The sequence below is a fragment of the Heterodontus francisci genome, chromosome 42 (assembly GCF_036365525.1).
Source record: "Heterodontus francisci isolate sHetFra1 chromosome 42, sHetFra1.hap1, whole genome shotgun sequence".
In the NCBI taxonomy this organism is placed as follows: domain Eukaryota; kingdom Metazoa; phylum Chordata; class Chondrichthyes; order Heterodontiformes; family Heterodontidae; genus Heterodontus; species Heterodontus francisci.
Window position 1 is genome coordinate 29,675,842 of NC_090412.1, and position 15,521 is coordinate 29,691,362.

General features: G+C 45.2%; 1 protein-coding gene across 1 annotated transcript in view; it reads right to left on the reverse strand.

The window, feature by feature from the left end:
* psap (prosaposin) overlaps window positions 1–15,521 on the reverse strand; it is a 61,793-nt gene that overhangs the window by 41,188 nt on the left and 5,084 nt on the right. The window contains exon 2 of the mRNA XM_068020270.1: window positions 3,345–3,478. Within this exon, the coding sequence (XP_067876371.1) occupies window positions 3,345–3,478 (134 nt within the window). The remainder of the gene's footprint in view (window positions 1–3,344; window positions 3,479–15,521) is intronic.

The window sequence follows — 15,521 nt, forward strand, 5'->3', positions numbered from 1 at the left end:
AGCTTGTGTCAAGACAATGGAAAGGCTGCTGAAAAGATTTGTAGGATGTTGGTAGGGAAGCATCAATTATAAGGAGACAAGAGAAACGGGCAATCGTCATTACAGCAGAAATGGTTATCAGATTTGAAACAGGCCCTCAGAATTATGATGGGTCTTCATGAGCTAAATTAGAGAACACTATTTCCATTAGAGAGTGAGTCAGTAACTGGAGGTCATAAACTTAAGGGTCCTGAAAAGGTTCAAATTCTTTTTATACAAAGTTGTTAGGATCTGGAACACTACCAGTCACAGCAGTGGAAGCAAATTGCTAATGGCTTGATAAAGGTTAGTGGACAAATACTTGGAAAACAATTGAAAGAAAAATTAAAAGGATATGGGAAAAGACCAAAGGAATGGGAGTAAAAAGAGACTCCTTCAGAGAGCTAACATTGGCACTATGGGTGAATGGGAAAATGGCAGGAGAAAAAAAAAAAATCAGACATATAACTGACTATGCTTCAGTAGTAATTCATTGGCTGCAAAATACTTTGGGACATCCCGAGGCTGTATAGAGTACTATATAAATGCAGATCTTTCTTAAAAGGAGAGCAGTTTCATGAAGCTGGCACAGGACAATGAACTGAATAGCTCCCTCCTGCTGTAGAGTTCCATGATTTTGATTTGCTAGATGGGATTATTAGGGATAAGCTCAGATCAATTGGATAAAGCTGTAGTGTATTTGGGTAAAATGGGAATTAATAAATCATTCGAGTATGCTAGTGATTTATTTATTTATTTTTATTTATTTAGAGATACAGCACTGAAACAGGCCCTTTGGCCCACCTGGTCTGTGCCGACCAACAACCACCCATTTATACCAACCCTACATTAACCCCATATTCTCTACCACATCCCCACCATTCTCCTACCACCTACCTACACTAGGGGCAATTTACAATGGGCACTTTACCTATCAACCTGCAAGTCTTTGGCTGTGGGAGGAAACCAGAGCACCCGGCGGAAACCCACGTGGTCACAGGAAGAACTTGCAAACTCCACACAGGCAGTACCCAAAATTGAACCCGGGTCCCTGGAGCTGTGAGGCTGCAGTGCTAACCACTGCGCCGCCCATAAATGCCTGGTTACATAGAATTAGAGTCAATAGCCCTTGTCTGATTGAACCCAATTAAGATCAGGATTGTGCAGAAAAAGGCAAAAGGGTCAGATGATGATGAATCAAGTTATCGCTCCCTGCTCCAGGCCAGTAACCCCAGAATCCAATGAAGGGTTATTTTCCATTTGTTTGCAGTTGTGGTCAATGCTGGCTAGCATTCATGTATTGCTCATGTTCCCTTGCTGAGATGGCGGTGGGTTTTCTCTTGAATCACTGCAGTTCCTATGCTGATAGCACTCCCACAATAGGGAATTCTAGGAATTTTACTTAGTTTAAATCAATTGCTAAATAATTTTAACAAAACTTTATAGAATTGTACAGCACAGGTGGCCATTTGACCCAGCATACCTGTGCTATGGAAGTGACCCAATTAGTCCAACTCCCACTGCTCTTTCCCCAATAGCCCTGCAAATTTCTCAGTTTCAAGTACTTATCTAATTCCCTTTTAAAAAACTGTTTAATCCGCTTCTGCCACCCTTTCAGACAGCATATTCAAGATCACAACAACTTGCTGCATACAAAAATTCTCAGGTCCTCCTGGATTTTTGTCAATTATCTTAAATCTGTGTCCTCCCTAACCAAACCTGCTGCCAATGGAAATTGTTTCTCATCTACTCTTTGTTAACCCCTCACTAACTATATTTTATTCCTTCATGGGATGAGAGATTCACTAGCAAGGCCAGCATTTATTACCCATCCCTAATTGCCCTTGAACTGAGTGGCTTGCTAGGCTATTTCAGAGTTGACCACATTACTGTGGGTTTAGAGTCACATGTACCCAGAACAGCTTTCAATTTCAGACTTTTTAAATTAATTGAATCTAAATGCCATCAGCTGCCATGATGGGAGTAGGAGAGGGGAGTTTGGGACTTTTAACCAAAAAGATTGCTCCATCAAAGAGGATTGTGTAATGTATAAGTGTGGGATGAGGTTTGCAAGTATTTTAATAAGTAAACAAAATACCTTTCTTTGTGATTTGGGGTATCAGCTATTTATAAAATAATATTCAGTTAATGGGGATTTCTTTTAGCTTAATTATTATATTAAAAGTCTTAAAAGGTGAAATCTTGTGTAATTCCTTAAATTGGTCTGGGGACTCACATCTCGTATTTTTAACATTAATGGTCTCACTGAAGTCATAACACGTGTCTACCCATTTCACTGGTCATCTATGTCCTCCAAGTCTGCTTACTGTTTACATTTCCAAGTTTTGTGTCATTTGCAAACTTTGAAATTATGCCCTCAAATATTAAAGCTGGAAAGAGTTTGGTGTGGGTCAGTGTTACGGAGAAGCACTCAGGCCAGGTGCAGACTGTTAGATGCAGCATTCAGTTCACTCCACTGTCAGTGTATCTCAACTTCAGACTCCTAATAGTTGTTCTTTCTCCTTACTCCAGTTTACCGACAGCCCATGCCCCACTAGGAACTGGACTGAACCTGCCCAAATTCACTTCACATGGAAACCGAAGCAAGCTTTCATCCCATCAATCTGGACATTTAAATCCAGAGGTGAAAGGTCAGTGTCCAAATACTACAATCATTTTCCGTTGTTATAAAACCTTAATGGTCATCTAATGCTTCGTAATGAGATTTGACTCCCCAATTGATCAGCTCCTCAATACTACCTCACCAACCCACATCCTCTGATAACTGACGCTTTGCAATTGAAGAATACTGGCACAGAACATCACAAGCTAAAGCAAGCACAAAAAGCACTGATCTTACCAGGCACAGATTCCATCCCAAGCTGTGCTGGCACATTCATGTATGTAATTACAAGATCTGATTCAGAAGATAAACACTAAATTGTGATTCATCCTAAGGCATTCAGCTGTGACAAAGAGCCATGCAATAAGGCAATATTGTCATCAAGTTTATTATGCATTTTAGTCACAGTAAGCTGCAAGAAAAGCTGCCACCCAGTACAGTGCTGTGACACTATTAATTCAGGATCTCAAATTACTCCAGCCTCCTGTTAGATAGAATTGCAACAGAATCAATGCATGCCCTGCTAATTCTTCCCTACTGATCCTACCATTAATAATTCTAGTCAAAATCAAATTCCACCAGAACCCATGAATTGTTACTCAGCAATTCTGCTAATTTCACATGGAGACTGTGCTAACAGGCTACAACACTCATGATTTACAGAAATATAGGGCAATTACACAAAACGTTCCCACTGACTTACCACAGTTGGTTGTCTCCAGACAGTCTGCTGACAGTGCTTTACAGCTCCGCAGTCTGAAGCAGTCTTTACATCTTGACACCAAAAGGTGGGCCCTTCGGCACATTGTTCCTGCCCCAACAGGGGACTGGCTACAGCTGCAAGGAGAAAAACCAAAATTTGTAATTCACTTCAGAAGAAACATACAATCATTAAATGAAGGAGCAACAAGTGATCGGGTTGAGAACCCTGACAGACTCTTGTGCTCTCCCACATCCAACACACCCAGTCTTGAGTCATTCTTCATAACCACAGTTTTCCATTCCTGGTGAATCTAGCTGTAGCTCAGTTAGAAACGTCAGGGTTTCCAACACTTTCCAATTTGTACCCAAGTCTCTTGACTTGGCTAAGTAGGGTCTTGATCTGGAGTGTGCGTACACTCCATACTGAAAAAACAGTAATTTGCATTTATATACAGTCTTTAACAGCAAAACGTCCCATGGTGCTTCACAGCGGCATAATCAGGCAAAAATTAACAGAGAAAGGATGCGATATTAGGAGTGGTGATCATAACCTTGATCAAATTCTGGATTTTAAGAAAGGTCTTAAAAGGAGGAAGTGAAGAGGCTGAAGAGTGTTCTGGATGTTAAAGTACAGACACCAATGGTGGGGCAAGGGGTGGAGGGATGCAAAATAGGGAACGGCAAGGCCATGAAAGGATTAAAGGAAGATGAGCGCTTTAAACTTGAGGCATTGCTGGACCAGCAGTGAATGCAGGTCAATAAGCACAAGGGTGACTTGGTGCAAGACTGAAGATGAGCAGCAGGGTTTGCTGAAGTTTACACAGGGAGGGAGGCCAGCCAAGACAGCATTGGAATGGTCAGGCCTGGAAGTGACAAAAGCACAGATGAGGGTTTCAGCAGATGGGCTGAGGCAGGGGTTGGAGATCAAATGGATTCGATCAAAGGTCTGCAGTCCTGTTGCATCCAGTCGTAAATGGTGAACAATTAAACAACTAACCGGAGGAGGAGGCTCCACAAACAATCCTACCCATAACGATGGGGGGGGAAGCCCAGCACATCGGCGCAAAAGACAAGGTTGAAGCAGTTGCAACCATCTGCAGCCAGAAGTACCGAATAGATGATTCATCTTGGCCTCCCCTTGAAGTCCCCAGCATCACAGATGCCTGTCTTCAGCTAGTTCAATTCTTTCTTTCTTTTGGGCCTCCTTATCTCGAGAGACAATGGATACGCGCCTGGAGGTGGTCAGTGGTTTGTGAAGCAGCGCCTGGAGTGGCTATAAAGGCCAATTCTGGAGTGACAGGCTCTTCCACAGGTGCTGCAGGGAAATTTGTTTGTTGGGGCTGTTGCACAGTTGGCTCTCCCCTTGCGCCTCTGTCTTTTTTCCTGCCAACTACTAAGTCTCTTCGACTCGCCACAATTTAGCCCTGTCTTTATGGCTGCCCGCCAGCTCTGGCGAATACTGGCAACTGACTCCCACGACTTGTGATCAATGTCACACGATTTCATGTCGCGTTTGCAGACGTCTTTATAACGGAGACATGGACGGCCGGTGGGTCTGATACCAGTGGCGAGCTCGCTGTACAATGTGTCTTTGGGGATCCTGCCATCTTCCATGCGGCTCACATGGCCAAGCCATCTCAAGCGCCGCTGACTCAGTAGTGTGTATAAGCTGGGGATGTTGGCCGCTTCAAGGACTTCTGTGTTGGAGATATAGTCCTGCCACCTGATGCCAAGTATTCTCCGAAGGCAGCGAAGATGGAATGAATTGAGACGTCGCTCTTGGCTGGCATACGTTGTCCAGGCCTCGCTGCCGTAGAGCAAGGTACTGAGGACACAGGCCTGATACACTCGGACTTTTGTGTTCCGTGTCAGTGCGCCATTTTCCCACACTCTCTTGGCCAGTCTGAACATAGCAGTGGAAGCCTTACCCATGCGCTTGTTGATTTCTGCATCTAGAGACAGGTTACTGGTGATAGTTGAGCCTAGGTAGGTGAACTCTTGAACCACTTCCAGAGCGTGGTCGCCAATATTGATGGATGGAGCGTTTCTGACATCCTGCCCCATGATGTTCGTTTTCTTGAGGCTGATGGTTAGGCCAAATTCATTGCAGGCAGACGCAAACCTGTCGATGAGACTCTGCAGGCATTCTTCAGTGTGAGATGTTAAAGCAGCATCGTCAGCAAAGAGGAGTTCTCTGATGAGGACTTTCCGTACTTTGGACTTCGCTCTTAGACGGGCAAGGTTGAACAACCTGCCCCCTGATCTTGTGTGGAGGAAAATTCCTTCTTCAGAGGATTTGAACGCATGTGAAAGCAGCAGGGAGAAGAAAATCCCAAAAAGTGTGGGTGCGAGAACACAGCCCTGTTTCACACCACTCAGGATAGGAAAGGGCTCTGATGAGGAGCCACCATGTTGAATTGTGCCTTTCATATTGTCATGGAATGAGGTGATGATACTTAGTAGCTTTGGTGGACATCCGATCTTTTCTAGTAGTCTGAAGAGACCACGTCTGCTGACGAGGTCAAAGGCTTTGGTGAGATCAATGAAAGCAATGTAGAGGGGCATCTGTTGTTCACGGCATTTCTCCTGTATCTGACGAAGGGAGAACAGCATGTCAATAGTCGATCTCTCTGCACGAAAGCCACACTGTGCCTCAGGGTAGACGCGCTCGGCCAGCTTCTGGAGCCTGTTCAGAGCGACTCGAGCAAAGACTTTCCCCACTATGCTGAGCAGGGAGATTCCACGGTAGTTGTTGCAGTCACCGCGGTCACCTTTGTTTTTATAGAGGGTGATGATGTTGGCATCGCGCATGTCCTGGGGTACTGCTCCCTCGTCCCAGCACAGGCATAGCAGTTCATGTAGTGCTGAGAGTATAGCAGGCTTGGCACTCTTGATTATTTCAGGGGTAATGCTGTCCTTCCCAGGGGCTTTTCCGCTGGCTAGGGAATCAATGGCATCACTGAGTTCCGATTTGGTTGGCTGTATGTCCAGCTCATCCATGACTGGTAGAGGCTGGGCTGCATTGAGGGCAGTCTCAGTGACAGCATTCTCCCTGGAGTACAGTTCTAGGTAGTGCTCAACCCAGCGGTCCATCTGTTTGCGTTGGTCAGTGATTATGTCCCCCGATTTAGATTTGAGGGGGGTGATCTTCTTGATGGTTGGCCCAAGAGCTCTCTTCATGCCATCATACATTCCTCTGATGTTTCCGGTGTCTGAGGCCAGCTGAATATGACTGCATAGGTGTTGCCAGTAGTCGTTTGCGCAACGCCTAGCTGTTCTTTGTGCAGTACTTCTGGCTGCTTTAAGTGCTGCGGATGTTAAATCGCTGGGGGCTTTCTTGTAGTTCAAAAGTGCAATGCGCTTAGCGGCTATGACAGGTTCCAGCTCTTCATTATGAGATTGAAACCAGTCTGCATTTCTCTTCGCACTTTTGCCGTAGGTGGTCAAAGCTGACTCATAGATGGCGTCTCTGATGTGGGCCCACTTGGTCTCAGCATCCCCTGTGGGAGTGTTTTGAAGGGCTGTTACAAGTGAATTTAGAAATTTTAGTAACAGCTGTGGGTGAGAAATTCTGCTCGTGTTGATGCGCGGGTGGCCCTTCTGCTTGGAATGATGCAACTTCTTTGGTCTGAGTCTAACCTTGCTGCACACCAGGGAGTGGTCGGTGTCGCAGTCCGCACTGTGGAAGCTGCGTGTGATTTGAACACTGTTTAAGGCGGATCGCCTTGTGACAATGAGGTCTAGCTGGTGCCAACGACGTGATCTTGGGTGCCTCCATGAAACCTGGTGACAGGGTTTAGTGTGAAAGAACGAGTTGGTGATGCAGAGGTTATGATAGGTACACAACTCAAGCAGTCTCTGCCCGTTCTCATTCATCCTTCCAACGCCATAGCGCCCAAGGCAGGAGGGCCATGAGTCATGGTCGGCCCCAACCCTGGCATTAAAGTCCCCCAGCAGGAATAGGTGTTCGGTGTTGGGGATGCTGCTAATGATGTTATGGAGTTGTTCATAGAACTGGTCTTTAGCTTCAGGTGCGGAACAGAGTGTTGGAGCATAGATGCTGAGTAGGTGTACTGGACCAGAGGTGGTGAGCAGCCGGATGGACAGTATGCGTTCCGAGCCATTTGAGGGAGGCTCTATCATGCTGAGCAAGGAGTTTCTGATGGCGAAACCCACTCCATGCTGTCTTGGTTCTTCAGGATCCCTGCCCTGCCAGAAGAAGGTGTAGTCTTGCTCTGCTAGAGAGCCACTCGCAGGGAGGCGAGTCTCCTGAAGTGCTGCAATGTCCACATTGAGTCTACTGAGCTCGTTGTTAATGATGGCGGTCTTCCGAGAATCGTTGATTTGTGTAAGGTCTTCCGACAGGCCAGGACACATAGTTCTGACGTTCCAGCTTGCAAAGCGAAGGGCTGGTACCTTCTTTCCTTTTTTCATGTTGTTTGGTGCGGTGTATCAGTCCACCTTTCGGGCAATGACCCTGAGCTCCAAGCACCCATTGAAGCAGGCAGACTGTGGCGGGACAGAACCTTATTGACCGGGGGCTGCCCGGTTTGAGGCGGGCGGTAGCTGTCCAGTGAGGTGCAATGACCTCTCCCACCGACAAAGGCAACCCGTGGCGCCCAGTTTCTACGCCAATTTATCTGGACTTATAACCCGTAACTGCTGCCTTCCGTGTTGTTTCAGTCGCTGTGAGGCAACTATGGAGTGACCTCTCCATGGCGCATGCCTGGGCAAATTTATGGAGGTTGAGAGTTGCCCAGTCGTCAAAACCCCCCTCTCGGCCTTTCTGGTGGGGTCCAAAGGAGTGCAGGACACGACGTTTGGCACCAGTATGGCTGCAGGAACTGCCGGAAACATGCCAAAGGTGACACATGACCGCCTACGGGGTTCCGCTCCGGATTTTCTGTTAGGGTTTACTCCCTTAGCCTTGGTCTCTCCCGAGACGCCCACAAGGCAGTGGGGTTGTTGGGGCCCCTACACAGGTGTAGGATGGTGCCGGTGGGAGGAGGGGATGCAAGGGGGAGGGGTAGAGGGAGGGGGTGGGGGGGGGTGCAGGGGAAGGGGGTGCGGGGTGAAGATGGTGCGAGGGGGGGCGGGCTGGGACGGGGTTGTGAGGGGGTGAGCTGAGAGGGTGGAGCAGGGATATCACTCCACGTGATATCAAGAAACAGCTGAAGGCACTGGATATTGCAAAGGCTATGGGCCCTGACAGCACCCAGCAGTAGTACTGAAGATTTGTGCTCCAGAACTAGCCGCGCACCTAGCCAGGCTGTTCCCGTACAGCTATATGTCCTGTCCACAAAAAAGCAGGGCAAATTCAATCCGGCTAATTTCTGCTGTAGTATACTGCATTAAACTGCTCTATTGCATTGTAATATATTTTGTAAACTCTCTCTCTCTGCTGCCTATGTTGGGAGGTGTAAACAAAATTTCCAACATGGCTGCCCCAGTAAAGAACTCATTAGTTTTACTCCGAATACACAACAGAAACATGACAACAAAAGGATGAGACTGATTTTTTTTTTTACATTTCATTCGAGATATTACAGTCTGACAAACATTCTGACATTTCTTCGGAACTCCCAAAGTTGATTTTGAGGAACTTTGAGCAATCTGAAAGATTGCTTTGCGTGCCTGTAATTTGTGTCCAGCTACAACTCAGTAAGTACATCATTTTAAAAATATGGCATGAAGACATATTTTGGGACTACTGGTGGAATTCTGAATGAAGGTTACACATTTGGCTGCAAGCTAATAAAATCCTAGATGAGCATAAAGTGAATGTTTTCTTCGTCATGATGGGGCCGAATGCATTTGAGGTGGTCTTTAACCAATGTTGCCCGTGAGATCCCAGTACTTGGACTATTCTGAAATAAATGAGATTCTGGACTCTTATTACGACATGACTAAAAACGAAACTGCACTCAAGAGTTACATTCTGTGGAAGGAAGCAGTTGCCAAATGAGTCCATTGCAGATCATATTCTTGAGTTAAAGAAACTGGTTTGTCACTGTGGTTATGGTGCCAACGTAGAAGCCAACCTAACTTTCGCTGGAAATCTAAAGAAAGTAAAATCCAGGCCAAGCTTTTGTGTAAAAGCAATAAGCTGACACGGAAAGAGGCCTGTTATCAGGCTATAGCCATGGAAATGGCAGGAAGAGATAACTGCAGATCGCAAGGAAGTTCTTTTCCTGAGCTGGCAGGGGAGGTCCACCAGATTTCAGCGGGAACCAGGCAGCCAAGTTCACAGACTCAGTTCAAAATTTAGATACTATTGTTGTCATGGTAGCCACCAACCATCCAAATGCTCCCATTTTCAGTTAAAGTACTATACCTGTGGGAAAGTCAGTCATATCCAGACAGCATGCAGGAGTAGAGGAAACAGTCATGCTCCAGGTTGTGGAAAAGTTTCAGGTTGCAAAAATGCACCAGGTCAAGGTGGTGCTGGACCTAAAGCTAGGTCAGGATCCTGGAAGTCCTCAAATGCACATATGGTAGATATGGAAACAGAAGTTGATGTTATAGAGCAGGAAGATCAAGAGTTGTATTCAGAGCAAGAAAACAGCTTATGGATGTTGAGAGAAAAAGGGCTGAAGATATAATTCTAGCACCCACAGTAAAAATGAAAGTTAAAGAGTTACAGCTTACTTTTGTCATTGATTCCTGCTGCAACAGTGTCTGTTATCTCAGAAGGAGAGAGTACAAGAAGTCCCTCAGTCACATTCGCTTATGAAAAACTGACTAGTTATTCCAATAACAGTATTCCAGTATTAGGTGAAGTGAGTGTTCAGGTGGAATACAATTATGCATCCTATTTGCCATTGGTAGTAGTAGGAGGGAACAAATTTTCCTTGATGGGAAGAAATTTGCTTAAGGAAATAAAGTTTAAACTGAGCGGAGTTATTTCCATTAAGGATTAGTAAGAGTACTTCTGTATTGAAGAAGTGAAGACTGACTCATTTTTAGCCCATGAGTTACCTATAAATTACTTTACTTACACAATTGACATGCCAGTGTCTGCCAGAGAAATTTCTGAAGAAACTCCCAAGAATGTGGTGATCAGTAAAGTACTCAATTACGTCACAAATGGCTGATCTAAAGAGTGTGCTGACGAGAAATTGCATGAGTATTTTACACATAGAAACAAACCAAGTGTAGATCAAAGCTGTCTCCTATGGAGCTAAAGAGTCATTATTCCGCTAAGGTTTAGATTGTTAGGGGAACTTCATGAACAGCACACAGGGATAGTCCGTATGAAAGCAGCAGCTAGCAGCTATTTTTGGTATCCAAATGTAGATAGAGATATTGAAGAGTTGGTGAAAAGTTGTGAAGTGTGTCTCAGAATGAGAAATAATCTGACCAAACTTCCTTTTATTCCATGGTCAAACACAAGAAAATAACGGGAACAAGTACATATCAATTTCTTTGAAGTGGAAGGTAAAGAGTGCTTTGTTTTGGTTGATAGTTATAGCAAGTAGAGTTTATGCCCAATACCACAAGCGCCAAAACTACTGAGGTTTTGAGAAGTTGGTTTGCAATTTATGGGTTGCCAGAAGTGTTGGTGTCAGATAATGGTCCACAGTTTATGTCAGAAGAGTTTGAAATATTTCTGAGTAAGAATGGAAGAAACACACAGATATCACATCGTCCAGCATCAAAAGGTTCTGCAGAAAGTGTACAAATTGTGAAGCGGTCTTTGCAGAAGTATTTTCTAGGTGACGAGCTAGACAGTAATTTCCAGGTTTCTCTACGACACAGGCTAAATAATTTTCTGTTTTCTTACAGAATAACCCTACAGACTACACCAGGTTGCTCACCTTACAAGCTGGTGTTTAAACATGCGCCTAGGACAAGGTTTAGTTTGCTTAAGCCAGATGTCAATAGCAAGGTAAGAGAAAAGCAAGACAAAATGAAGATGAGTCATGATACTCCAGGCATGAAACTTAGAGAGTTCAGTGCTGGCCAGAAGGTCATGGTGAAAAACCACTAAGGTGATAAGGAGAAGTATGTGTTTGGAGTTTGTTGTAAAAAGACTAGGTACATTCACATATCTAGTGAAGGTTGGGGAGAGACTCGGTCAGCGTCATGTAGATCATTTGCTTGGAAGAGGAAATCTGACAAGGGGAGAACATTAGAAACCTCCTATAGTCCAATTATTCTACAAATATTGCTTATATATGTTTTAGTTGTGATTACAGTAACAAGTGTGCAACTCAACCTATAAATTTCCGAGTATTGTTATTGTATTCTGGGAAATTAAGTACCATATTATATTTTAATGTAATTTTTTTGAAGTGGGGAGAGAGTGTAGCATACTACATTAAACTGGCTAATTGAATAGTAATATCTTTTGTATACTGCCTCTCTGCTGGGAGCTGTAAATAAAGTTCCCAACATGGTTGCCCCCACTAAAGACCTCATGTTAGCTTTACTCTGAATATACAACAACTGCTCCATCAGTCTACTCTCAATCATTAGTAATATACGATGGAAGGTGTCATCGACAGTAAGCAGCACTTACTCAGCAGTAGCTTGCTCAGTGATGCTCAGTTTGGGTTCCGCCAGGGTCACTCAGCTCCAGACCTCATCATAGCCTTGGTCTAAGCACAGACAAAGAGCTGAATTCCAGAGGCGAGGTGAGACTGACTGCTCTTGACATCAAGGCAGAATTGGCCGAGTATGACTTCAAGGAGCCCTAGCCAAACTGAAGTCAATGGGAATCAGGGGAAAACTCTCCACTGGTTGGAGTCATAGCTAGCACAAAGGAAGATGGTTGTGGGAGGTCAAACATTTCAGTCCCAGGACATTGCTGCAGGAGTTCCTCAAGGTGGTGTCCTAAGTGCAACCATCTTCAACTGCTTCATCAATGACATTCCCTCCAACATAAGGTCAGAAATGGGGATGTTCACTGACGATTGCAGTGTTCAGTACTATTTGCAACTCCTTAGATACTAAAGCTGTCTGGGCCTGCATGCATCAAGACCCGACAACATTCAGACTTGGGCGGAGACAAGCAACCTTCATGCCACACACATGCCAGGCAATGTCCATCTCCAACAAGAGAGAATCTAACCACCGCCCCTTAACATTCAATGACATTAACATCGCTGAAACCCCACCACCACAATCCTGGGGGTTACTATTGACCAGAAAGTGAACTGCACCAGCCATATAATTACTGTGGCTACAACAGGTCAGAGGCTGGGAATTCAGCAACTGACTCCCCAAAACCTGTCCACCTTCGACAAGGAGTGTAATCAAATACACTCCACTTCCTGGACACATGCTCCAACAGCATTCATGAAGCTCGACATCATCCAGGTCAAAGCAGCCCACTGAACTGGCACCCCATCTATTACCGGCGCACAGTTGCAGCAGTGTGTACCATATACAAGATGTACTGCATGCACCCACCAAGCTTTCTTTGACAGCATCTTCAAAACCTGTGACCTCTACCACCTAGAAGGACAAGGCAGCAGACCACCGCCACCCTCTAAGTGACACACCATCCTGACATGGAACTGTATCACCGTTCCTTCACTATCGTTGGGTCAAAAACCTGGAACACCCTCCCTAACAGTACTATAGATGTACCTACACATGGACTGCAGTGGTTCAAGAAGGCTGCTCACCACCATCTTCTCAAGGGCAATTAGGGATGGGCAATAAATGCTGGCTTTGCAGTGATGCCCACATCCCATGAATGAATTTTTAAAAATGCAGGTGCAGCTTGTATTTCCAGAGCTTCTTGAGTCAATAGTTTCCATGCTCATTGCTGTGAAATACAACTAACTGTGTGGGGCTTAGAACATAGAACATTACAGGCCCTTCGGCCCACGATGTTGTGCCAAACCTTTAACCAACTCTAGGAACAAACTACCTACATACCCTTCATACTACTATCATCCATGTACCTATCCAAGAGTCGCTTAAATGCCCCTAATGTATCTGCTTCTACTACCACCGCTGGCAGTGCATTCCACGCACCCACCACTCTCTGTGTAAAGAACCTACCTCTGACATCTCCCTGAAACCTTCCTCCAATCACCTTAAAATTATGCCCCCTGGTGATAGCCCTTTCCACCCTGGGAAAAAGTCTCTGGCTATCCACTCTATCTATGCCTCTCATTATCTTGTACCCCTCTATCAAGTCACCTCTCATCCTTGTTTTTAATTAAAAGCTGTTTTCGTTAATTTCTTGGTTGGAATGATACAGGGCAGAGGAAGAGCAGACAAGCAGCAGCTGGACTGCAATGAATACAGCCCAGCCTGTTTCAAAAGTGCTGATGTCAGTTTCAGAATAGGGAATTTCCTGATACTGACAAACACTGATTTTACTGATCTTTCAGTGAGAAATGGAAGCAGCCGAGCACTTTTGAGTTCTGAACCACTGTGCTGTCAGGTCATGAAAATCATCCATCTCAGAGTTTGACTTGTTCAGTTACCAAGCAAACCTGTCAAGCTGGTTCAGGACAAAGGACAATTGAGAACATACGGAACTGAAAGATGGAACTGGAATTGTAAACACACTACAGTCAGTCAGTCATGTGCCTGTGGTTGGATATTCACATGATTGAACAACACAGCATAACACATCACGGGATGAAATTACTCACCAAGCTTCACATTTTAATCTAATTGCATTGCAAGCATTTGTAACCCTCTCCACCCCCTCGATAAGGCATGCTTGCCTTCATCGGTTGGGGCATTGAGTATAAAAATTGGCAAGTCATGTTGCAGCTGTACAGAACCTTAGTTAGGCCACACTTAGAATATTGCGTGCAATTCTGGTCGTCACACTACCAGAAGGACGTGGAGGCTTTGGAGAGGGTACAGAGGAGGTTTACCAGGATGTTGCCTGGTCTGGAGGACATTAGCTATGAGGAGAGGTTGGATAAACTTGGATTGTTTTCACTGGAACGACGGAGGTGGAGGGGCGACATGATAGAGGTTTACAAAGTTATGAGCGGCATGGACAGAGTGGATAGTCAGAAGCTTTTTCCCAGGGTGGAAGAGTCAGTTACTAGGGGACATAGGTTTAAGGTGCAAGGGGCAAAGTTTAGACGGGATGTGCGAGGCAAGTTTTTTTTACACAGAGGGTGGTGAGTGCCTGGAACTTGCTGCCAGGGGAGGTGGTGGAAGCAGATACAACAGCGATGTTTAAGAGAAATCTTGACAAATATATGAATAGGAAAGGAATAGAGGGATATGGACCTCGGAAGTGCAGAAGGTGTTAGTTTAGGCAGGCATCAAGATCGGCGCAGGCTTGGAGGGCCAAATGGCCTGTTCCTGTGCTGTTCTTTATACTGCCTGCAATCAAAATCAATAACAAAACTGAAGAGAGAAGCCTCAGTTTCAGATCCCATCGTAAACTCTGCTCCCTCACCTCCAACTCCCTCCCCAACCAAGTGTGGCTTAAAGTCCCAGTGTTAACCACAGCTCAGTTTCAGATCCCACATCTTGTCAATCACCAAAAGCCATTAACTTGCCCAATCCTGCTGAAACTCTGATCAGCACTTTTAGAAACTGCAAACCTGACTTCTCCAACCCTCTCCTTGTAACCTAACTTTCATAAAGTCCAATCACTCCAATACTGAGCAGATTGAATCCTATTCTGCTCACCAAAACCTCAGCCTCAGTGATCACGCTGATCCCTGAAAACGACAAATTTAAAACATAGACTTTCTCATCAAAACCTTCCAGTCTCTCCCCACCCTTCTCCAGTCTCCACCTTGTTCCTTAGCCTCCTGACTTGCCTGTTGACTATGGCATTCCTTATGCTGTTTCAGACCTATCCCATGAACCCCCTCCACCTCTGCTTGCCTTCCTCACACCTCCCCATTCAATCCCGACAGTAAGCATGAGCGTGATTGGATTGTGGCAAGAGCACCAATATGTTCTGAGGAATGTCATTTCGAAAATGAAAAGAGGAATGGGCCCTTCATGTTCCCCAAGCAAGTTCTCTCCACAACACACTGTAATGAATGTTATAGGGAGGGAAGGTGGTTAGCAGGGGCTGAGAGAACAAGACCCTGGCAGGGTGTCCTAACTGTCTACATATGGAATTTAAAAATAGAAAGTGCTGGAAATACTCAGCAGGCTAGGCAGCATCTGTGGAGAGAGAAGCAGAGTTAACGTTTCAGGTCTGTGACCCTTCATCAGAACTGGCAAAGGTTAG